Raw genomic sequence first — 23,572 nt, 5'->3', positions numbered from 1 at the left:
GATACATTAAGAATAAGGTTTTTAGTTTTTCTATAAAATTAAACACCGATTCATTGCAGTTTATTACTAAGTGCTCCTAATTAGGGCAGCCAAATACAACTTCTAACATTTAATCAGGTAAGACTTTTCTGTCTGGCTGGTTTCAAATACTTGAAGTGGACAAACAATAGGAGGATTTACTTTCTGAAGGTAATATGCAATCCCAAATTTAAATCCACTTTCCTTCTACATAGGCCTAATGTAACTAATTTCCATCCTCTCTTAGTTGTCTCTCCTGTAATAGTTCTCAAATAATTCCTTCCCTCAACAATCTCAAAAGATCCTTTCTGCCCCATACCCTGCAGTTACACACAGCAAAACTAACTTCAACATCCTGCTCCGAAATCTGGCAAAACTTGTAAAACAGTGATTACAACATTATGCTCAACAATCTGTTATGCAAACCAATAGTTTTATATAGAACTATTAATAAAATAAATATATCTTACGCCTTTGTGGCTTCCAAAAACAGAGAGATTTGATGCTTGATATATGGTTGCCTTAGTATGCTTTTCACATTGGGTCTTTCTTCAGGCTTTTTGCTAAGCATAGTTCTTATTAGTTCTGCCAGTTGTGGACTGTAATCCTTTGGCATCGGTGGCAGCTGTAATTGTATTGAAAGGATACATTTGATTATGGGAATGAATGGATTGCTAATTTTCATAACAGGAAGCTAATTGTTTTGATGACTACATCAATGTACAGCAAACAAAAAACATTAACCCATTTGCCTGCAGGAATTGCTGCATTATTTGAGCATTAGGGCTCTGATTCAGCTAGGTACTTAAACACATCCCTAACTTTAAGTACAGTAGTCCCACTGACGTCAATAGGACAGCTCACATACTTAAAGTTAGCGAAGTGCTTAAGTATCTTACTGAACAGAGGCTTGTGTAAAGTTTAATGAAAGAACTCTATACAATTTTTTTTCTTAATGAACAGCTAACCACAAAATATGGCAATATACAGAAAAGATTGCATATAAAAAAAATGAATTCCCTGGTAAGCTGGATTCAGAAATTTTAAAGCAAGGTATTCAAAGCTGGTCAGTTGTGCTTTGTAAGATTTGCAAATGAAAATCTAGTCACAGAGAATCTTCAGTTTATTTAAAACATTTTTGATACAGCTGAAGATCAGGATTTAAATTTGTTTTATAACATGCCAAACCAAATCAGGAATTAATTTATAACATGCCAAACCAAATCAGGACCCCTCAGGTGGTCATGAGGTTATTACATGGGGGGGGGGTCGTGAGCTGTCAGCCTCCACCTCAAACTTCGCTTTGCCTCCAGCATTTATAAGGACGCTAAAAAAAATAAAAAAGTGTTCTTAATTTATAACAGGAGTGGGTCTCACATAGCAACCTCTGAGTGCAAGGGGTCACCAGCTCAAAAGGTTTGAGAACCATTGTGCTAAAGTAATCCAGCTGTATATGTCAAACAAGAAAACACCGTGATATGATTCTTCGCATAATGTTAAAAGTGGAAACTTTATACTCGAAAGTGTTGAAGTGACTTACTTCCTCCAATCTACTAGCTGCACAAGGTGAACAACAAAATTCTAGTGATACCTTAAAAAGAAACTACTTTCTCGATCTGCCATTACCTCAGTAGGTACCCACATCTCACACGAAACATTAGAATGGACAGGATGATGCAGTTTTCTCATCACACATGTGGAAAAAAAATTATACTAACCCCACAAATGAGAGTTGAAATTCTTACTTTTGATTGAAAACAGTTATCTCAAGTTCCCGACACAAGAGTGGACTACAGGTCTGAATATACAAATTTTGCATTTAAAAACCATGATTCAGTATCCACATCAGAAGGATCTTCTTACTGTAGCATATTTCCAAAATGTTTTCACTGAACCAAAAACAACTTTAGATCAGTTTTTACCTTTCCTTCAATAATTCGATAAACTAAAGAGTTCATGTCTTTAGCGTTGAAGGCATGTTTCAGTGTGGCCATTTCATAAACACAACAGCCCAAAGCCCAAACATCAGACTGTGAAAAGAAAACCAGAAAAATCAGCATAAGCGCTTCAGATGCAATACTGAAAATTTATTTTTAAAAAGTAGATAATATGCTCCTGAACAGCCCATTAGGAACAGAATGTTATGCTGAGTTGGCAGCCACTATAGTTAAGATCACAACCAAATTCCATTATAAACTTTTGGTTGCGGACTCAGGTAACGAAACTGGTTTGTACTGAGTATGGCCATGTTTACTCTGAAGGGTAAGAAGAATTTTTCTGCAAAGCGTGAAGAGAGTCGGTCTGTTTTTGAGTTACAGATCATTAAAAAATTATCCTGATTTCAAATATTGGTTTGTCTCTAACATTTCTTTGAGTTCCTTTAGCTTCAAAGAGTTCTGAAACTAATTTTTTCTTCAGACTTCCCATATAATTACATCTCACTGAAATCTCAGGCATAAACTATCTGCAAATAATATAGATTGCAATTAAGCAAAGTTATGTCCATAATGTTTAAGTCCCAATCCTGTACTGTGAACTATACATGCAGATTACTGCGCCCACGTAGAACTCCAGACTTTCAATGGAGCTCCGAGCAGCGTAGCAGCACATCAACATGAATCATGAGCTTCGTAATGCATGTGAGGGAGAGAAAACATTTTACCCACTGGTGGCCAGATGCAGCTTGGAGAAAACTAGAAGTCTTTCTATATTTATAGTAACAGAAGTTTTTCCTTAGTTCATGTTTTTGGTACATGTGGCCGACAGCTGCCATTTAATTAACGAAGGGGCATACTCGTGTTTTTTTAAATACGTAATGCAATATTTCACATGTACATTTATTTAAAAGACTGTATAAGCTATGCGTATATTTGAATATTGATCTACCTTCCCTTACATGTTTATCTCCATACTCGTAAATGCTTATTAGGTTTTTTTGGTTTGTTTTCTTATTACATATATAATAGCAATTTTAAAGATAAAGCCTGTCACAATTATCTTAGGCTTCATATGCCAGTGTCCTATCATACAACAAAGGTTTTTCTTTGAACTGGAATTCTAACTTACACGGACACAGTCGATTGACAAAACCTGGTCCTAACAAATTAACACATGTTGACAATTCACACACACTAAAGAAAAACTAATTTCCTTTAAGATAACTTTTTATGATTAATTTTTTCCCCTGTTGGTAATAGTAAAAAAGGCAGCAAAAGTTAATCAGTAGTCCCCAAAAAGTGCTTTTTACAGAGGCATTACTTTCATAACACACAAGATTGTAGTGCTCTATGGTTAATAGGCAAGTCAACAAAATAACTCGCATTACTCTTCTAGATAATTTATAAACTTCTCAGAGTTTAAGGCTCCCTTAAATCAACTAACATAATTGGGGCCAATATTTGCATCAATATACTTTACCTTGTAGTTGTAAGGTTTGTTGGAGAACAATTCAGGACTCATATAATAAGGTGTGCCAATGAGAGTACTGGCCATATCATACTGATTTTCTAACACTCTGGCTATTCCCAGATCTCCCACTTTGATAATATTTGTCCTTGTCAGGAAAACATTTTGAGTTTTGAGATCTCTGTGTAGAATGTGTTTTTCATGTAAATACTGAAAAATAAAGTATTTCAAGCAAGTTAAACAGTTAATTTGTTCTTTTCCTCTGACCAGAGTCAAAAAAGAAAAAAGTACAAATGCAACAAAACTACACATCACTATACAAGAGATGAATTACAGTTAATAATCACACTAATCTGTTCATGTCAACATATGTATATACACAATGTCGTTATTTCTTTAGTTTAATGTGCCTATATAGAAGCAAAACGTGCAAAATTGAGGCTGAAGCTCAGTCCTTAACTCACTCTCCATTGTGTCTTCATATTGCAATTGATTTCTGATCCAATCCTACAGTCCTAGTAAGGAATTTTGTCTGAATTAAGGACTTTCAGAAGTCAGTGGGAATTTTGCCTGAGTAAGAACTGCAGGATTAGGCCTATGATGAGCAAGATCAGATGCTGTTGTGGACATTTGCATTCCTAGCCACAACAAACAAATGTAGGAATGGCCCGATATTCGGTCTTCCAATAATAGCCAATGGCAGATGCTTCAAAAGGGAATGACAAGAAGAGGGCAACCATCAAGTGTTCCACCCTGTCACCTAGTCCCAGCATCTGGCAGTCAGAGGCTTAGGGATATCCAGAGCATGGGTTGCATTCCTGACTATCTTGGCTAATAGCCATTGGTGGACCTATCCTCCAGGAACTTATCCAACTCTTTTTTAAATCCAGTTACAGTTTTTGCTTTCACAATACCCCCTAATGACAAGTTCCACTGGCAAGTTAAAAATAGAATTTTCAATCCAACATCCTAGTTTCCTCACTATTGTCTTTAAAACAAACCTTACTGTAATGAATTTTTTGTGATTTGATTTCCTTTCATTTTTAAAATGTAACAGACTGAAGCAGCTTCCACTAGAAATTAGGAGTTAATGGTCTGGAAATTTTCACTTAAAAAAATTAATTTAATTACAGGAGCAAAATACTTCTGCAAGTTTTTTTGTGCAAACACTTGTTGGTTAAAATTAGTTTTTAAGATGTTATCAATAAGTTTCAGCACAGAGAAAATTTGTATAATTGAGTTGCAAACCCGTGGAAACAGAGGGTTACGAATAACAGAAACAGCCCCTTAACTAGAACAAAACTTGCTTATATTCAGAACTTTATAGTTATGGGCTACAATGAAAATTAACTGCCAACCATCATGTCACATTGTCTACAATATTGAAATGATGGAAGTAAAGCATACAACAGCAACTCTTTTTCTACATGGCTACCTTAGGTTGACATTGATAATCTGTAAGCAAAGTTAACACACCAAAACTGAAATTAAGGGATTTTTTTAATGGAAAGCAAGCAAAAACAGACCTATTTCTTTTAAAACGAAGAGGTTATATGTTAAAGTATATTAATACCTGCAATGCCATGGCAATCTGGACAAACCATTCCACCACCTGATTCTCTGGCAAAGGTTTACCTCTCTGCTCTTTAAGTTTATGATACAGGTCCCCTCCTTCACAGAAGCCCATGACAATATATAACAGGCCATCTTCCCCCTCCCAGGACTCCCTATAGGTGACTATGTTGGGGTGTTTCAGCTGAGACAACAACTGGGCTTCTTGTTCTGCTGCTTTCCTCTCTCGGCTGGATGCATGTTTAAGGTTTAGCTTTTTGATGACATACTGGGGGGGGGGGAAGAGGGGGAAAAAAAAAGATTTGTTATGAAAACATCCAATCTACTATTGAAACACTGGCAAATTCTAAAAATCTATAAAACAATGTTTTAAAATACAGAGTTACATTTAACAGTGTCCATGTTGTTGTAAGAATGGAACAAATATGGCTTCCCATCACGAACGCACAAAACTGAAATTTAAAACTTTACATATATTATAATTTTAAATCTAAATGCCACCATTTGTATTCTCTTCAGGTAGGTATTTAACTGGTATCCTTGCCATTTGCCTTCTTGACCATCCTTAATGTCTATCCTAGTGCTCATCTGCAATAGTTATCATGCCATGTGCAAATTAGAGGGCTAGTAAATAAGGTATTGAAAATTTTGAAGGAGAGTAAAAATTGATCAGATCTTCCCTTTTGCTCTTTCCTATAATACAAGAACAAGACACAAAGAAATTAAAAGCAGGTGCAGTTAAAACAAAAGGTAATAATACTTCATTTCACAGAGTGGTGCCCTTGGACAACTTAGCATGTAGTGTTGTGCAAAGAGATCAAAAGTCCAAATCAGCCTGTTACATAAAATTGCCTTTAAAATTTGCTTACTTTCATAAGCAAACTATGGTACAAACTGTACTGTTTACATTAAAAAGAATCATGATAAGGGCTCAAGGCTCCTGCTAAAGTCAACAGTTAACATGACAATGAACTGAAAGATTCTACAAGTAAAGGGAAATGTTTGTAGTAGGAGTAACTGCAACATATTCCGATTGGTTAATTTTAATAGGATGAGGATGCTACCCCTTCTTGGACATTATTTATCCAGGAGTCACTAAAGAGGGTCAGTGGGGTGTATGGAAGGGAAGAAGCAAGCTTTACCCAGATGGCTACCACCTCCACAGTCTCCAGAGACCCACCATGAAACCATTGGGCCTTTGCTGTCTTGATCCTCAAAGATATCCTGACCAGACAAAAAAGGGAACCAGACACCACCACCTCCATCAGCTTCAGCTAAATCCTGAATGTAACATGGGACGTGACCCTTAGATTCCTCCCTCATGTTGTTTTCCTTCCGCACTTTATTTCTTCCATTTTCTTCTAAGCCTGCTAAGACACCATTCACAATGCTGTTGTGACTCTGACAAGAGGGGCACGCTAAAACAATGCCTTAAAAGCAATGACTTAAACTTTGCCACTGTTGAATGTGCCAAGTCTTGTAGTGGCAGATATAACCATATACTGTGCCTATGTTTCTCTAGCAATGAGGCAGCAAGTGAAAGTCAGCACCAGAGACAGAAAAATGCATTTTCTATCTTTTTAATTCTTCTCCCCCTTTTGAGTGTTTGTCCTAAAGGATCAGATTAAAATATCTCAAAACCTTCCATTTTAACTCCAAAAGGGTAGTTAATACCATCCAAAAGACTATCAACGCAGGGTTTTTTCCCCCCTTAATGAAAGCCTCTATACAGCTAAAAGAAAAGGAAATTGTTAAAATGAAAACACAATTCTTTACATTTTGAATTTTTAAACTTATCTTTTTCTATTTAATAAAACTTTAAAAATGTTATGATGGCATTAAACCAACACCTATTTAAAATGATACCCCAGACCACACTTAACTGTGTAACATTTTAACATAGTGAACAAGGGTTTTATCAACATTTTCTCCTTTGTTTGAATCAAGATAGCCCTTTTCCAAAAAAATTGTAACCAATTTGTATAATCCCAGAGATCAGCACTAAACACCATGGCTGGACAATTTTGTGACTGATATCTCAGAACGTATTACAAAAAGGTTAAGGATAATAAAATCTCCATGCTTCAGAGCATAAATTCTCGCAAGGGTCAGGAAGGAATGGCCCCTTGCAATGCACAGCAGCCTAAATGAGATCACAGAATCAGGTATTGTCCACACTTGGAGGCAGAGCTGGACCAAGAGGAGAAAGGACGGTCTTGCGGTCAAAGAACTGGCTAAGAACACAAACCAACCACTCCCCTTGGAGCGCAGGGGGATGGGAAGGGGGAGCCAGACTTCCCTGTACCCTAACCCTCCTCCTCACACCATTCTCCAAAGGCCCGCGGGGGGGGGGGCGGTGTGGTGTAAAATCGGGACACCGCTTCCCCAGATCGCCCCACAGGACAGGGAGAGAAACAGACTCCGCTTCCCCAGAACCCCCACTCCTCTCACCGGGCTCCGGGACTGAGGAGGGAGTCGGAGCCGCCGCAGGCCTCGGGTCTGAAAGGGGAGGTCGGAGCCCTCCCGCGGCCAGTTCCCCGGTTACCTGTCTGTTGTCCTGCCGGTGCCGCACCAGGCTCACCTCCCCGTAGCTGCCCTTGCCCACGGCCCGCAGGAAGAAGTAGGCGGCCAGGGGCATCCTCCCCACCTCCGGCGGCCCCTCAGCGCTCGGGAGCCGGAGCCGCTTAGCTGCCCAGGCGCCTTACGAACGTTACTGCGGCTGCCATAGAGATCCCCATGGGCCTCCCTCGACCATAGAAAAAAAATCGCACGTAAACACAAGCCCGCCTTCCTCTCTATGGTACAACTCTTCACGTCAATGCTATCGCCATCTTGGATGTGGGCAACCTCCCTCAGTCACCTAAGCAGCCATTACAGATGTGGGCGTCCTCCCCGGCGGCCATCTTGGATATAGGGTTCCTGCTAACCTAAGCAGCCATCTTGGAATTTGAAAATTAATGCCCCCAGTATTGGTGCTAGCAGCTAGTGTCTCTACAGTGGGCCGGCCTGCCTGATGTGGCCCATACCACAGGTCTCCTGCCCAAATGAGAGGCTGCTCTGATTGTCTTCTGGCCTGGAGCCAAAACTCTTCACCTGAGTGGCACAAATGGAGAGCAGCAGCATGTGCTTCCCTACTCACCCTCTCAGGGCAGCTGACTTATCCAGTGACAGCAGGCCCAGCATGCACCACTCCATCACAAACCAAGCAGTGCGAAAACCCTAGCTGCGGCCCACCTAGAAGTCAGATCTCAGCATGCACCACTCCACCTCAGGCCTACACTGATGCAGTCCATCTAGGGGACAGGTCCCAGCATGCAATGGTCCACTTCAAGCTCACAATGGTGCAGTCCACATAGGGGACAGGTCTCACCTGCAGCATTCCACCTCAATCCTAGCAGGGTTGCAGCCTACCTAGGAGATGTATGTCAGGTACCAGCTTGTTGGAGACACTGGGGCATGGCCACTAGGTAACTTGAGGGGATGGAAGACCACGAGTGTCGATGAAGCCCCTCGCACTAGGCCCAGGTGTCCTTGCCCCCCCCCCCCCGCCTGGAGGCACTCACAGCAGCTCTGCGTACTAGGCCCAAGTGTCCTTGGCCCCCCCCGCCTGGAGGCACACACAGCAGTTATGCTGAGAATCTGCAACAATATGTTGCAGAGTCAGACTGCCTGAAACTAAGCAAGGCCACACAGGGCAGATATGGAAGAACAATGCTGAATAAAGCAGCTTTATGTATAGTTTAATAAATGATACAGAGAACCAGGGAACTAGCTGGGAACTGGATTGGCTGGCTATATGGATACTTGGGGCAGCTTGCTATTGGATAAGTATGCTGGGAAAAAGGATGTATAAAAGCCGGTGTAACTTCCTGCTCTGTGTACAGGATTTGAGATTCAAATCTCCCTGTACCTATTTGAAGCTTCAAATAAACTTTTCTGCTTCTCCACCCTGTTGTGATTATTGGGTGTAGCACACCGGGTAACGAACCAACTTCAGCTGTTGTTTAGCCTCTTGGCACTGGGTGCCGGCAACAGCTTTTGGCGTCCCTGGGTGGGCGACGAGGCTGCAATTTAGCATTGCCCGACCCCTCCTGGAGATCGAGGATTGCGGCGAGAATCGACGCCCAGCGCGCACCGGTGAGTTCATCGGGGGCCTCGGAGGACACGCAATTTGATTGACCCCGGAGGGCACAACGGTGCAACGCACTCATATAGTGGAGAAGCAGTTGTGGACGGCGGTGAAGACCCGGTCCCTTAGACATGGGGGAGGAGCAGCTGCAGGCCACAGTGAGGAACCGGTCCCTTGGATAAGGTAGGAACCTTTTAAAATCCGGATTGTATGCTCTGTTGGAACCTGGGGACGCCCAGAGTTACCCTGTAGGTATGGGACAGGGACAGAGCTCAGGGGTTAGGGCACGGTGTATGCCCCTAGAGTGCATTCTAGCAAACTGGAAGGTATTTGGTGCGGATCCAATGACTAAGAGCCAATTAAAACGATTCTGTACAGTTGACTGGCCTCAATATCAACTAGAGGACCAGGAGTGGTGGCCACCAGGAGGGTCAATTAATTACAACACGATCCTCCAATTAGTTTTGTTTTGTCAGTGAATGGGTAAATGGAATGAATATTTTTATGCACAAGCGTTTATGGCTTTAAAAAATAAAACAGAGCTGTAATTCTGCAAAGTTGTAATTTGACTCCGACTGGTTCGGTAGTAGCTAATGTTAGTCCCCAGACCCCCACCCCCACTGTAATGGCAGAGCCGGTGTCTTCTTCGGCCCCCACACCTCCACCGTATAAGGGTAGGATGCCTCAGGTTACAGAGATTGCCCCTTTGGTGGTACTCTATCCTTTGCTTACCGAGACTGTTGTGGCTTGCCCAGGGGCAGACGGACGTCAGGCTACCACTATGCAAGTTTACACCCATGTGCCATTCAATCCAATAGACTTAGCAGCTTTTAAAACACAGGCTGGGGAATTCTCAACGAACGCAAGCAGGTTTATTTCAGTCTTCTAGGGGTGCCTCAGTAGTCACAAGCCGATTGAGACGACTGTAATATCCTCCTGAGAACCCTGTTGTCTGAGGTGGAGAGGGATCAGGTTACAGCTAAGGCAAGGGGAGCGTCAGCGTTCAAGTGAGAAAAAAAAAAAAGGAATCTATCTGTCAAGTTCCTCTCCAAATAATTGTAAGTGGCTCAGGGCATTTCTGGGTATGGCAGGCTTTTGCAGGATATGGATCCCAGAGTTTGGACTAAAAGAAAAGGAGTACTTGTGGCACCTTAGAGACTAACCAATTTATTTGAGCATGAGCTTTCGTGAGCTACAGCTCACTTCATCGGATGCATGCCGTGGGCTAAACCCCTGTACGACAGTGTAAAAGGAGTGGATCATGACCCCTTCTATTGGACCCCAGAGGCTGATAGGGCATTTAAAATCCTGAAAAGAAAATTGATGGAAGCCCCAGCTCTGGACCTGCCGGATCTCTCTAAGCCGTTTCAGTTGTATGTACGTGAACGAAGGGGGGTGGCCCTAGGAGTGCTCACACAGCTGTTAGGAGCATGGAGACGTCCCGTGGCTTATTTTTCTAAGCAATTGGATCAGGTTGCAAAGGGCTGGCCGGCATGTTTACGGGCGGTCACAGCTACTGCCCTAGTGCTTGAGGAAGCAGAGAAGCTAACATTGGGAGGGGTTATGCAAATCTATACTCCCCATACGGTCCGAGCCTTATTGGATGCAAAGGGAGGGCTTTGGCTCACCCAGGCTCAGATTGCTCGGTACCAGACTAAGCTGTTAGAGAACTCTGAAGTCACCCTACAGCCTTGCCCCTCCCTTAACCCAGCCACTCTCTTGCCAGAAACAGAGGAACAGAAACATGACTGTTCAGAGATCATAGATGTCCAGTACTCCAGCTGTCCGGATATAAAGAATGTACCCCTCCCAAATGCAGATTATGAGTGGTACACTAATGGTAGCAGTACTGTAATAGATGGGCAAAGGAGGGTGGGTTATGCTGTTGTGACGCTCCATAACACTGTGGAAGCTGAAGGTTTGCCTGCTGGGACCTCTGCCCAGCTTGCCAAACTAATAGCCCTGACCCGTGCACTTGAACTGTCAAAAGGAAAGCGGGTCAACATTTTTACTGATTCAAAGTATGCTTTTGGTGTGCTGCATGCTCATGCTGAGCTATGGAAGCAAAGGGGAATGCTGACAGCCCAAGGCTCCCCAGTCAAGTATGGGCCCCAAATCCTCCAGCTCCTAGAAGCTGTACAACTCCCCTCGGAAGTGGTGGTGGTACATTGTAAAGCCCATCAAAGGGAGGATCAAGATGTGGTCAGAGGTAACGCCCGGGCAGATAGAGAGGCTAAGCATGCTGCCATCCTGCCATCCCCTCAGACTGTGAATGCCCATATGCATGCCCTTATCCCATCAGTAGGGGAGCTTCCAACCCCTCAGTACTCTGGGGAGGAGAGACAGCTAACTGACAAACTCAGTCTCCAGGAAAAGGAGGGATGGCTCCATTCCCCAGAAGGGAAGGTCCTCTTACCAAAGGGCCTAATCTGGCCAGTGCTGCAGAAACTACATCAAACCACTCATGCTGGCAGGGAAGCACTTATCCAACTAATGGGAAAATATTTTATCACTTCCGGACTCCGACCCCTGGCTGCCCAGGTACAAGCGGACTGCTTAGTCTGCCAAAAGAATAACCCCCGATCGGGACATCCTGTGCCACCAGCTGCCCTAGAGCCCACTCCGGGCCCTAGACAAGTGTGGCAAATAGACTTTACTGAGTTTCCCCGGACCCAAGGGTTCAAATATCTCCTTGTTATAGTGGATCGGTTCAGCGGATGGCCAGAAGCCTTCCCATGCCGTAACTGCACTGCCAGAACAGTGGCCCTCAAGTTTGTTAAGGAGATCATTCCTCGCTTTGGACTCCCCCTGTGTATGGAACTTGACAACGGGACACATTTCACATCAAAAATCATTCAAAGCATCTCACATGCCTTACAGGTCCCCTGGAAACTCCATACGCCCTGGAGACCGCAAGCCAGTGGTGTAGTGGAGCGTACCAATCAGACTCTTAAATGACATCTCTCAAAAGTGTGCCAAGAAGCCTCACTGCGATGGCCTGATGCTTTGCCCCTCGTCCTACTCTGTATCCGCGTTCTCCCAAAGGGTAGATTAGGGCTCAGTCCCTTTGAAATTATGTGTGGAAGGGCATGGCCTATGAATGGCACCCCAGTTCTGTCAGGGGAATGGGAGTTGGGTAATGGTTTTTTTGTCACAGTATATGTGTTCCCTGTCTGCTGCTCTCTTGTCTCTTCACAGGTATACCAAGGATTCCCAGCCTCTCCCCTTGGACTCTCCTGTCCACTTCTTACAGCCCGGTGACTCTGTGCTTGTTCGCACCTGGAAAGACGAGCCTCTCCAGGAAAAGTGGAAAGGACCCTATACCATCCTGCTGATCTCCCATATAGCGGCAAAGATCGAGGGACACAAGAACTGGATCCATTACTCTCGTCTGAAGGCAGTACCCACCCCCTCGTCAGCAGAACAGTGGACCGTCCAACCTGCTGACTCATCATCTAGTGACGATCTCGGGCTAAAGCTACTGTTTAAAAGACACAAATAGCGGGCACCTTAATGCTAAAATGGGCCCACCCAGGTACTGGAGACCCTGGCTTGGGAAGACTCTGGTGATAATTAATTGGGTAACATAGTTATTCTCTGTATTGGTATTTCCAAACTGTGCATATTGGGAGCATAACTCCTTTGTTTCGCTTGCGCACCATGTTGCTAATTTAACAAACCAGACTGATTGCTGGGTATGTGATGTAAGCAGTGTCAGGATGAGCTCCACCCTGACATCTGGTGGTGAGGTGTGGCAAGTTGTGGAAAAGAACTTCAGGGGCCGATCTCATTTGCATAAGCACACCCACCACGCCTAGAATGAGACCATAGCTGCCCAAATGGTCACTTTGGCTGCTGTGGGATCCCCAGTGTCTCTGTTATTGGGGCAGGAAGAATAAATTGTTATTACCCTGATTATGGGAACTGTGCTTGGAACTGTACATGGCCTTTTGTTATGATGGAGGGATTCACCATCAACTAAGTAGCACTCGCTAGGCAAGGGTCATGGGTTCCAAAACTGTGTGAAGGGAGAGAGGCTGGGGGCAAGTATTAATACTTGGTGGCATGGGCCCCTTGGTGAGGGCCTTACATGCTAATTGCACTTCCTCCTCTCTCCACTGTGGAATATCAGAGCTAATTTTGATTTCATTAGAAGTCTAGTTATAGGCTGCTGAGCTCACTTTGGGCTGACAGTGCACCAGCACTGGGGCTCCCCTACTACAAGCTGAATTCACCTAAGAGCTGAAATCACTGAGTGTTGTGTTAAGTAGTGGGGGAGCCTGAAGATATATTGTGGAGCAGTTTGCGGGACGGCTGGTGAAGCAGTTCGACGCGGAGCAGTGTGTGGATGGCAGGAGCTGCTTGTGGGCTGTGGAGCTGAGCGAAGGAGTTCGTGGGGCGGCTGGCGGAGCTGAGCGAAGGAGTCCGTGGGGCGGCTGGCGGAGCGGAGCGCAGCTGAGCGAAGGAGTCCGTGGGGCGGCTGGCGGAGCGGAGCGCAGCTGAGCGAAGGAGTCCGTGGGGCGGCTGGCGGAGCGGAGCGCAGCTGAGCGAAGGAGTTCGTGGGGCGGCTGGCGGAGCGGAGCGCAGCTGAGCGAAGGAGTTCGTGGGGCGGCTGGCGGAGCGGAGCGCAGCTGAGCGAAGGAGTCCGTGGGGCGGCTGGCGGAGCGGAGCGCAGCTGAGCGAAGGAGTCCGTGGGGCGGCTGGCGGAGCGGAGCGCAGCTGAGCGAAGGAGTCCGTGGGGCGGCTGGCGGAGCGGAGCGCAGCTGAGCGAAGGAGTTTGTGGGGCGGCTGGCGGAGCAGAGCGCTGCTATGGGGCTATGGGGCGGTCAGCTTCAGATCATGTAAGGTGCCTCTTACCCCCGTCCCATTTCCACCCAGGTTGGGAGGTAAAGCTCCGCAGATAAACTTTCGAATTCTGGGGCTGCCCTGACCAGGGACAGAGACTTTTGGGGCATTGGACTTTTGGGACTTTGGGTTATTTGGGGTTGCTGGACTCAAGAACCAAAGGGAAAAGGGCATGCCCCAATTTGCTTGGGGTGGGGTTTTTTTTGCTCATGGGTTGTGTTATGAATCCTGTTGGTGGTGTTTCCCCAACATAATGCCACATTGTTTCTCTCTGTTGTTATTAAAAGGCTTTTGCTACACTCAGACTATGTGCTTGCGAGAGGGGAAGTATTGCCTCTTGGAGGCGCCCAGCGGGGGTGGTATATATTTGTCCCAGGTCACTGGGTGGGGGCTCAAGCCGGTTTGCATTGTGTTATTGGAATGGATCCCCTAGATATTGAACCCGGCCCTTGTTGCTGCCAACTCTGACGGGCAGAAGGGTTACATTGGTATTTCCAAACTGTGCATATTGGGAGCATAACTCCTTTGTTTCGCTTGCGCACCATGTTGCTAATTTAACAAACCAGACTGATTGCTGGGTATGTGCTCCAACTCCACTGTCCCCCAAAACGGGAATGCCCCTTGACATTCTGCCCTTGACCCTAGCAGAATTAGCCACCACCAAAGAGCAGGAAAGAACGGACTCGCCATTCTGGAATAAGACCTCTTTACAGCAAGCCACCTATCAGGACCAGGAGTATTCAGTTGCAGTACTCACTGAGGGAGTGTTATGTTTTACCTGAAACCAATCTGATCCCTATGGGCGTCCTGTGGGGAAAAGCTCTTGTGTTATTACACAGTGGGCTGATGGGTATTGGATAAAGACCAAAAGGGGAGGCCAACAGTGTGGGTGTAATGGTTCCTCCCCTTTTAGGGAAACTCTTACAAATACTCTTACCACAAAAGAAAGGTTTGGAAATATAACTTGCCGTCCAGTTAATATCTCCAATGTAGCAAGCCAATGGTGGGTTTGTAGTGGTTCCTATGGTGAGTGTAATTTGAACGGCATGATTAGAAACGCCCCCACTTGTACCCAATCAAAAAAAATAAGATGCCCCCTTAGGGGCATATAAATTGTTTAAAAAAGCAGCCAAAGCAGCCTTAAATATCCCAGGAATCCCCTTAAGAAACAGTCCTTACTGGGCCCTACAGGGTCACTATTTTGTATGTGGCCGAAAGGCTTACAAGGTGCTACCAGCCAACTGGACAGGTGGCTGTTATATAGCTCATGGAGTTCCTCATCTTTCCATAACTGCCACACTGCCCAAAGGAAAGATTAGAAATGCCCGAGACACCTCTGTTAAGTCACGAGAAAAGACTCTGCGGCGACTGCATTGGAGGGCAATATGAAGAATCTCCTCACAACTGAGAAGCTTGTAGGGTGCTCTGTACTGGGAATAGTGCACTGTTTACCGGGCCAGCCATGGCATGGATAGGCCGCTATACTATAAGGCTGCAGATGGTACTTGAGAAAGTGGCCTTAGAGTTAGAGGACTCAGTTAGTGATTTAGGGTCAGCAGTAAAAACATTAAATAAAGAGGTACAGCAGCTCAGGACATTTTCCCTCCAAAACAGGCTGGCTTTGGACTATCTCTTGGCATCCCAAGGAGGGGTTTGTGCCCTTGTCAGGCCCCGATGTTGTGTATATGTAAATGATAGCAGTTATGAGATCTATGAAAAGGTGGTACAGACTGAGGCCCATGCCCGAGCCGGAGCACAGGTTGCCTATACTGCCCCAGAGAACGATTGGTTGCAAACCTTGTTTTCAGGCTGGGGTTTGTCGTCTTGGCTTGGTGGTTTATTTAGCCTGCTATTGAAAATTCTCTTTTCTGTATTGCTTGTATTACTGGTATTATGCTGTGCAGTATCATGTGTTAGGACCCTTTTGCAAAAGTTAATAAGTCATTCTTTTCAGGGCTATCACAAAGTGCTTATGCAAAGTCATATTGTAAAGAAATAAGTAGCCCAAGTGAGAAAACTCAGAGCCAAGGTTGTTGAGTGTTCTCAAAGGGGAGAGTTGTTGGGGACACTGGGGCATGGCCACTAGATAACTCGAGGGGATGGAAGACCACGAGTGTCGATGAAGCCCCCTCGCACTAGGCCCAGGTGTCCTTGGCTCCCCCTCCCACCTGGAGGCACTCACAGCAGCTTTGCGTACTAGGCCCAAGTGTCCTTGGCCCCCCCCGCCTGGAGGCACACACAGCAGTTATGCTGAGAATCTGCAACAATATGTTGCAGAGTCAGACTGCCTGAAACTAAGCAAGGCCACACAGGGCAGATATGGAAGAACAATGCTGAATAAAGCAGCTTTATGTATAGTTTAATAAATGATACAGAGAACCAGGGAACTAGCTGGGAACTGGATTGGCTAGCTATATGGATACTTGGGGCAGCTTGCTATTGGATAAGTATGCTGGGAAAAAGGATGTATAAAAGCCGGTGTAACTTCCTGCTCTGTGTACAGGATTTGAGATTCAAATCTCCCTGTACCTATTTGAAGCTTCAAATAAACTTTTCTGCTTCTCCACCCCATTGTGATTATTGGGTATAGCACACCGGGTAACGAACCAACTTCAGCTGTTGTTTAGCCTCTTGGCACTGGGTGCCAGCAACAAGCTAGATCTGCCTAATGTGGGAAATTGAAAACCTATGGTTTCCACCATAGCTACTCCCCTCTCTCGAGGCCAAGGTTCTTTCATAAGACAAAAAACAACCCTCCAGAACTGAAACCTCCTTTCTGTTCGGTGTCCCTTTCACAGCTGCAGCACTGAAAGGCTTGGGGCAGATATTTAAAGTTGAGATTTTTTCCTCTTACAAAATACCTAAACTAAACATAATGTTACAGTTAACTATTTCCATTATAGGGCTGTAAATTTTCAAGCATAAACTTGACTATTCTCACACACACACAGTTAGGTATGTGCTTAAGTATTTTTAGGATTAGGATCTAAAAAGTCAGTAAATTCTTAAAAAGAAAAGGAGTACTTGTGGCATCCGATGAAGTGAGCTGTAGCTCATGAAAGCTTATGCTCAAATAAATTTGTGAGTCTCTAAGGTGCCACAAGTACTCCTTTTCTTTTTGTGAATACAGACTGACATGGCTGCTACTCTGAAACCAGTAAATTCTTAGTTACACCAGCTTTATCTCAGGATCCATATATCTCTAACCACTCATCACTTATGCTGGAGAATGCTCCTTATTGCCACATCTATTTGCCTTATTTACATCAAATTATATTGAACTGAATAATTCCTGATCCACCAACCTGCCACTTCTGGCATTGGATAAGGCTATAGGTGTCTCCAGCTCATGAGAGAGTAAACAGCAGAAGGGCAGGAGCATGGAAGAAAGCTTTCTAAGCCATGGAGGGGTAGGTACTTAAATTTTTTTTATTAAAACTTATATATTATATTATATAAAAATACACAGGTTAAGAAATGAGTGTCTGTACATCTGGGTATAGTTACTACAATGGGGTGTGGACCTGTATGTGGAAAATGGGCAGGAATGTGTGGAAGATGGGTTGGAGGCATGTGTGCAAATGTAAGGCTAATGTTATAACCATAATGGAGATTTGATTTTGTGACATTCAGTCACTCAGGTATAATGCAAAATGTTAATTTGGTAGAGAGAATATATTTTCACTCTTAACTGTAATTAAAACGTTTTAACAGAGATTTTGCAAATGTTTTCTATAAACTTTGTTATAACTTCAAAAGTTCACTATTTGCTTTCTTCCCCCCCCCCATTTGCCTAATGTTTAACCCCTGTTTTCACATTTGGTTGTTTATTAACAGACTAAATAGGGTATTATTTATTAGCACATAACCCTCAAAGTAGCATTGCTCATTTTTCCAACATGGAAAACCATTTGTTGTTTTACATTTTATTGGCATTGATTCCTGTGCTTGAAACATCAGACTTTTTTATAACACCTTTCAGGAACATCAAGGTAAGTAACTAAAATCCACCAGGTAGCTACTGCTTCCATGATTCATGAACCACTGAATGCACTAGGATCTAGGGTGGCCAGATGTCCTGATTTTATCAGAACTGTTCTCATATTAGGGGCTTTGTCTTACATAGGATCCTATTACCTCCCATCCCTGTCGTAATTTTTCACACTTGATATCTCGTCACCCAACTAGGACCTTTGCTGTTGACTTCTAGGGACAGAGGATCAGACCTCAAGCAGACTGGGCAGGCATACACCTCCTGTGCTTCCTATTGAATCAGGTGTCCCTGCTGTTCTGCTGGATATGGTTGTTATGCCAGGCAGATAGGGTCCTTGTATACTTTTGAATGAACCAGGCAGGTTAAGCTGAGAGAACTCCCTCTGCTGCTGAACTTAACATGAAAATGGACACTTCCCTATCTGCTGAATTTATGAGGGAATTGAGACAGTTGATCATCTGTAGGGCTGCACAATGCTCCTGAGTCATCTATTGTAGAAACTTCTGTATTTCTATTTTTAAATCACTATCACTTTCCCTACTCATAACAACCTTCCTCTGTTTTTCTCTCCTTCCATGCCTCACCCAAATATAAAAAGATGTTTTCAAGGTTTTTGTTTTTACAGAGGTAAGATAATAACTGTAGCACCTGATTATTGCACCTGTAAAAATAAAACAAAATATTGGGGGCAAAAACCAACCAAAGAATAGTAGATATCAGAGACACAAAATATCTTTCTGGTGATCATGTCCATTACCTGGGTGCCAGGACAGAATTGTACCCTTCAGTGAATTTCATGACAATATGGCAGAGCTTCCACCACATTGCAAGGGACACTCTTTTATACTTAACTAGATCTCAGTGTAAGAAAATGCTTCATAATATTCAGTCTAAATATTTTTGCTCCATTTTGTGCCAGTACGCCTAACCACAAGAAACGATTTTTCTTCCTTCTCTGTATTTCCATGTTTCAATGACTTGTAGATGGTTATGGTAAGCTCCATTTGGTAGCACTGTGGCCTCAGGGTAGGGCAGAGTTAGACCACTTCATTTCCATTGACTGGTTGTATATACTTTAGCAAGTCTCAACCATTCTGTGCCTTAGTTTCCTTGTCTATAATGTTTATCCACCTTTTCAGAGTACTTTGAGATGTATGACTGAAAATGCTCTTGAAATGACATTATAATATTTTTATTGGACCAACTTCTGTTGGTCAGAGAGACAAGCTTTCGAGCTAACACAGAGTTCTTCTTCAGGTCTGGGAAACTAACCCAGCTACAACAATACTATATACAAGTTCCATTATTTAGTCATTATGTAACACAATTATAAAGTTGTACCTCTTTCCTGCTTCCTTCATAAATTAGATTCGCCCCTGACACATAATTGTTATTGTTCTCTGTATTTCTGCTCTAATGCTGAAACCTTTCTGAATTTAAGATGCCCACAACTCTATGCTATATTCCTGGTAAGGTACATGCAGAAGCTTGTAAAGAGTAGAGCTGATTGTCCACTGAGGTATGCCACTTTTATGAGGATATAATTCCATTGAAATAATGGAAATTCCTGTGTGGCATAGAGGTTCCTTCCCACCCCATTCCTGGCCCTGTGGAGTAGGGGGTATGGCCAGAGGGACAGGGTGAGACAGGAGCAGCTCTGTCCTCTGGTAATCGCCAACTGCCATTGGGGCCACAGTCAGACAGGTGTGATTTAGAGCAGCTCTCGGTCTGCTCTAACTTGGTCTTGGGGGCCAAACCAACCCAAGAATCAGAGGTGCCATAAAACTCCCTTTGCACCTCCACCACCTGCAGCTGGGCTAGGGGCACAAAGTAAAATTGTCAATGGCAAAGCTTCTACTGGATAGACAGCCTTGGAAATTGAAGTCCTCTGCTTATTCACAGCATGGGTAGCAGTGGTACAAGCTTCCTTACACTACCTTATTTATCAACTCAGCTTTGGAGGAATCTCATATAGGTGTGATGGGATTTCTGTTTTCATGGCCTAGAAACTTCTTGGAGGAGGAGAAGTATAGTTCTTACAGAAACTATGATAAAGATATGTGAACGTAACCCTTTTGCCTGGTGGAGTCGGCAGCAATAAGGGCTGGGTTCAATATCTAGGAGTTTCTCTGAACAAGATAAAATGGAACTGGATATCTGGGAAAAATAAACAGCAACCCAAAATGCAATACTTCCCCACTCACAAGCACTGAGTCTGTGTATAACAAAAAAAAACTTAAAAGGAAAAGGGAACCCAGCATTAATTTTGGAAAACACCTCAGTCATGATATGAAAGCATGTAACCAGAAGGAAACACCCACCGCACAGTACGTTGGGCAGTCTCTTTCGCCTCAGTTTCCTATCTTGTGGTGTGACAGTCTAATGAACAAATGTCCATTTAATATGCCACTCGCCTTTCCCTCCACTGCATCCCATTCACACTTGGTTATCCATAGCCAGCAAAGACAGAGTTCAGAGCTGCATTCACCTGAGTTCACCTCTGACCCCTGTAATGGGGGGGGGCAATTGAGCAATATCTCTGCTGCTGCTGCCGCTTGCCTCTGCAACTGGCTTGCTGCCGCTTTCTCTGCCACCACTTGCAACTGTAATTTGCTGCTGCACTCTCTCTACTACCATCACTTAGCCCAGCTCTGTGTGATTTCACTGGATAGTGGGGAACCTCTCTGCTGCCACCTTAGTTATTTTTCACTGCAACACTGTCCCCACACCAGTTCTAAGGCTTAGCCCCAAGACTTGCTCATCAGTGATTTCAGCTCTTGTAATCATGAACAGAAACAAGGACTCAGCTGAATCCAGTCAGCTCAGTCTTTAAACACTAGGGGGGGGGGATTTTAGGCAGAGTCCATATCCTCAGGAACACCTGTTCTCACACCCTCTCATTTTCACTGGGATTTAGCATCCCTACCTTCTGCTTAGCAAGTGAGGTTCAGTTTAGGGGATCAGAACAGGCTAGGTACAGTTCTGTTGCCCTTTACTCATACAATAAAGATAACTTTTCATTACCCCTGCATTCAGTACTAATGTGAGCTGTAACCCCAAACCAGCCAAAACTGAACCCCTTTTGCAAAGCAGTTCTGTCTGGTGAACACCTAGGCAGACTAGTTTGTCTGTGCAAATATGGTCTGTGCCTGACGTCTTTTTCCCCAGTTCATCACTAGATGTCAGGAGAAATCTCACTGAGACCCTGCCTACATGTGTAACAATAGTATAATTACGTAAAATTAAGTACAAACACCATTGTCCCTCTCTTATGAATCCACAATCAAAATTACTTAACTGGATACACTATAGAGCTGAAGGTTGTAAGTGACTCTAGGCAGGAAGACAAACATTTCATAGCGAAAGCAATAACTGTTTTGGTTTTGAGTGAAGTGGCAGAAGCAAAAAAAAAAAAAGAATTCTTTGCCAGTGGAGTGGATTTTTTCACATGGCTCCAAGTATAAATCTAGTAGACAGGTCACCCAATTGGCTGTAATATAACCAAAGAACAGATTTTAAAAGTGTCTTGAAGCTCCTCACTCTCCCCCACCCCCATATGGAAATTCAAAGTCACTTGACATTTCAGAGTAATTCTAACTTTTCACTCCCTGGGAGTCTGTACCTCAGTGCATGACTTATAAAGTTGAAATCATTATTTGCAATGAGTGGGTGCATGTAATCTGTGATGTATGTTCAGAGGGCTATCGCCAGAACCTTCCACTTGGATAAAGCACTGAAGAAAGTTACAAGAGCAATGGTGGGAAATTTTTATGTGAATTGTATTAGAAGTAGTAGTAATAAAAGTTATTTATGTAATGCTTAACAGTTACACAGCGTGGGTCACATTCTCTGCTCCTTGTTCTAAGATAGATAAAACATGGGACAAAAGTCCAGGGATAGGAGAGACGAGATTATAGGCAAGAAGGTAGGGAGGATTCCTGAAAAATTGCTGAAGGAGGAATTTGATGAAGAAAAGCCACTCTTAATAGAAAGTGGAGATTATCTGTCTCAGGCACAGTGGGCAGCACAGTCAAAGGCATGAAGCTAATCCCATGAAAGAGACGAAGGCAGCAGTAAGACAAGGTGCTTTATGAGATTTGGGACTAACTACAAGGGTCTTTCCTTCCGTTGATTTGAAGGAAATTGAAATACTTGAATGAGAGTTGAATAGACCTGTAGGAAGCAAATTGAGGAGCAGGAGGAAATGGCCTGTGTTATGCAGGAGGTCAAACTAGATCATCATAATGATCCCACCTTGAAAATCTATGAAATGAAAACAGTTGTAAGTGGATCAAGATTAAATAGAGAGTGAGGACAAGGAGTTTGAATATGACATAGTCAGAAGCACTGAGGCAATGAAGCTATTGAATGAGAGATGTGAGAGACATGTTCAATGAGGAGAAAGGAAGAGGACTTTAACAGCGATATTTTGGATAGTGTGGAGAGGAGAGAGGGGAGAACTGGAAAAGGGCAGGTTACAGTTATCAAGGTGAAAGAGTTGTAGCAGTGAGGACAATAACAAAAGGGTGAATTTTGGTGATATAATGAGGTGACAGGACTTGAGAGTAAGTATGGGTTGATAGGTGAAGAGTCAAAGATGACACCGAGGCCATGAGACAGGAAGGATAGAGAGACGGAGAAGGGGGATGAGTAGGAAAGAAATTCAATTTTGGAAAGACTGAGTTTGAAATGGCATTTGGGCATTCATAAGTAGACATCTGAGTCACACCTGGAGAGGTGAGACTGAACAGAGGTATATATAGGAATCACTTGCATGGAGGTGGCAGTTGAGAACATAAGAGTAGTTGGGTTGCCAGAGAGACAGAGTAGGTAGAAATAAGATTCTAGCTGGAAAAAAAAGCATTTTCTAGTGGTTAGGGCATGAGCCTAGGAATTGTCTTCAAGTCTCTGTTCTGCCATGAACTTCTTCCTTTATAACCTTGGGCAAGTCACTTAGGTCCAGCTCCTCAAATGTATTTGGGCATCTAGTTCCCTACTGGTGGGTGACTAAATACCTTTGAGAATCTAGGTGTCTGACCCTCAGTTCTCCATTAGAAAAATGGGGGTAATAGCTTTGCCCTACCTCACAGGGATGTGTGTGTGAGGATAAATCAATTAAAGACTGTAGGGTGGTACTGTGGGGCATATCCATATCTTCAATAGTAATATGTTGGTTAAAATCTCAGTACATTTGCTTCCATGTTAGGTAGAGTGTATAAATACAAAAAGCCAGTTTTCCAAAAACAGAATATCACCAATGAGACTTTGAACCAAGAGAAAGAAGGAATTTGTAATCAAACTTCCTAGAGTTCATTTTGAAATAGTGGCCTTCCCTGATCTGTAAAATTGCCTTTTTTCTTATTTGCACAGCCTACCTACAGTGGGAGCAAATATACCGATTTAAAACAAACATTAATTTCTGGAAGCCTCTCTGTGTTTACATGCTTTCATAGTGACCTCATCCACCACCACTGTCCAGCAGAAATACTGTCACTTATAACAGTGGTGCACAAACTGGGGGGCATGCCCCTCCGTGAAGCACAAGAGGTTCTCTGGGCTGGGGGGGGGGGCACAAAGAAACTGGGATCCCACAGATCCTGCAGGACCTG

General features: G+C 43.8%; 2 protein-coding genes across 11 annotated transcripts in view; one reads left to right on the top strand and one right to left on the bottom strand.

The window, feature by feature from the left end:
* Positions 1-7,868, bottom strand: part of NEK4 (NIMA related kinase 4) — a 41,346-nt gene extending 33,478 nt beyond the window's left edge. For 2 of the 10 annotated variants that reach the window (XM_073352425.2, XM_073352420.2), the window contains exons 1-4: positions 4,997-5,263; positions 3,436-3,633; positions 1,941-2,048; positions 489-643 (exon numbers count right to left, since the gene is read on the bottom strand). In XM_073352425.2, coding sequence (XP_073208526.1) covers positions 489-643; positions 1,941-2,048; positions 3,436-3,633; positions 4,997-5,110 — 575 coding nt within the window. In that variant the 5' untranslated portion in view covers positions 5,111-5,263. The other 8 variants (XR_012159879.2, XM_073352422.2, XM_073352419.2 and 5 more) reach the window with 8 other exon arrangements.
* A 14,299-nt stretch (positions 7,869-22,167) lies between these two features.
* The window catches only part of LOC140915283 (inter-alpha-trypsin inhibitor heavy chain H3), a 40,144-nt gene continuing 38,739 nt past the window's right edge, over positions 22,168-23,572 (top strand). Inside the window, exon 1 of the mRNA XM_078853924.1 lies at positions 22,168-22,245. Coding sequence (XP_078710050.1) covers positions 22,168-22,245 — 78 coding nt within the window. The remainder of the gene's footprint in view (positions 22,246-23,572) is intronic.

The sequence above is a fragment of the Lepidochelys kempii genome, chromosome 7 (genome assembly GCF_965140285.1).
Source record: "Lepidochelys kempii isolate rLepKem1 chromosome 7, rLepKem1.hap1, whole genome shotgun sequence".
Taxonomy (NCBI): domain Eukaryota; kingdom Metazoa; phylum Chordata; order Testudines; family Cheloniidae; genus Lepidochelys; species Lepidochelys kempii.
This window is presented reverse-complemented; position numbering and strand designations above follow the sequence as displayed.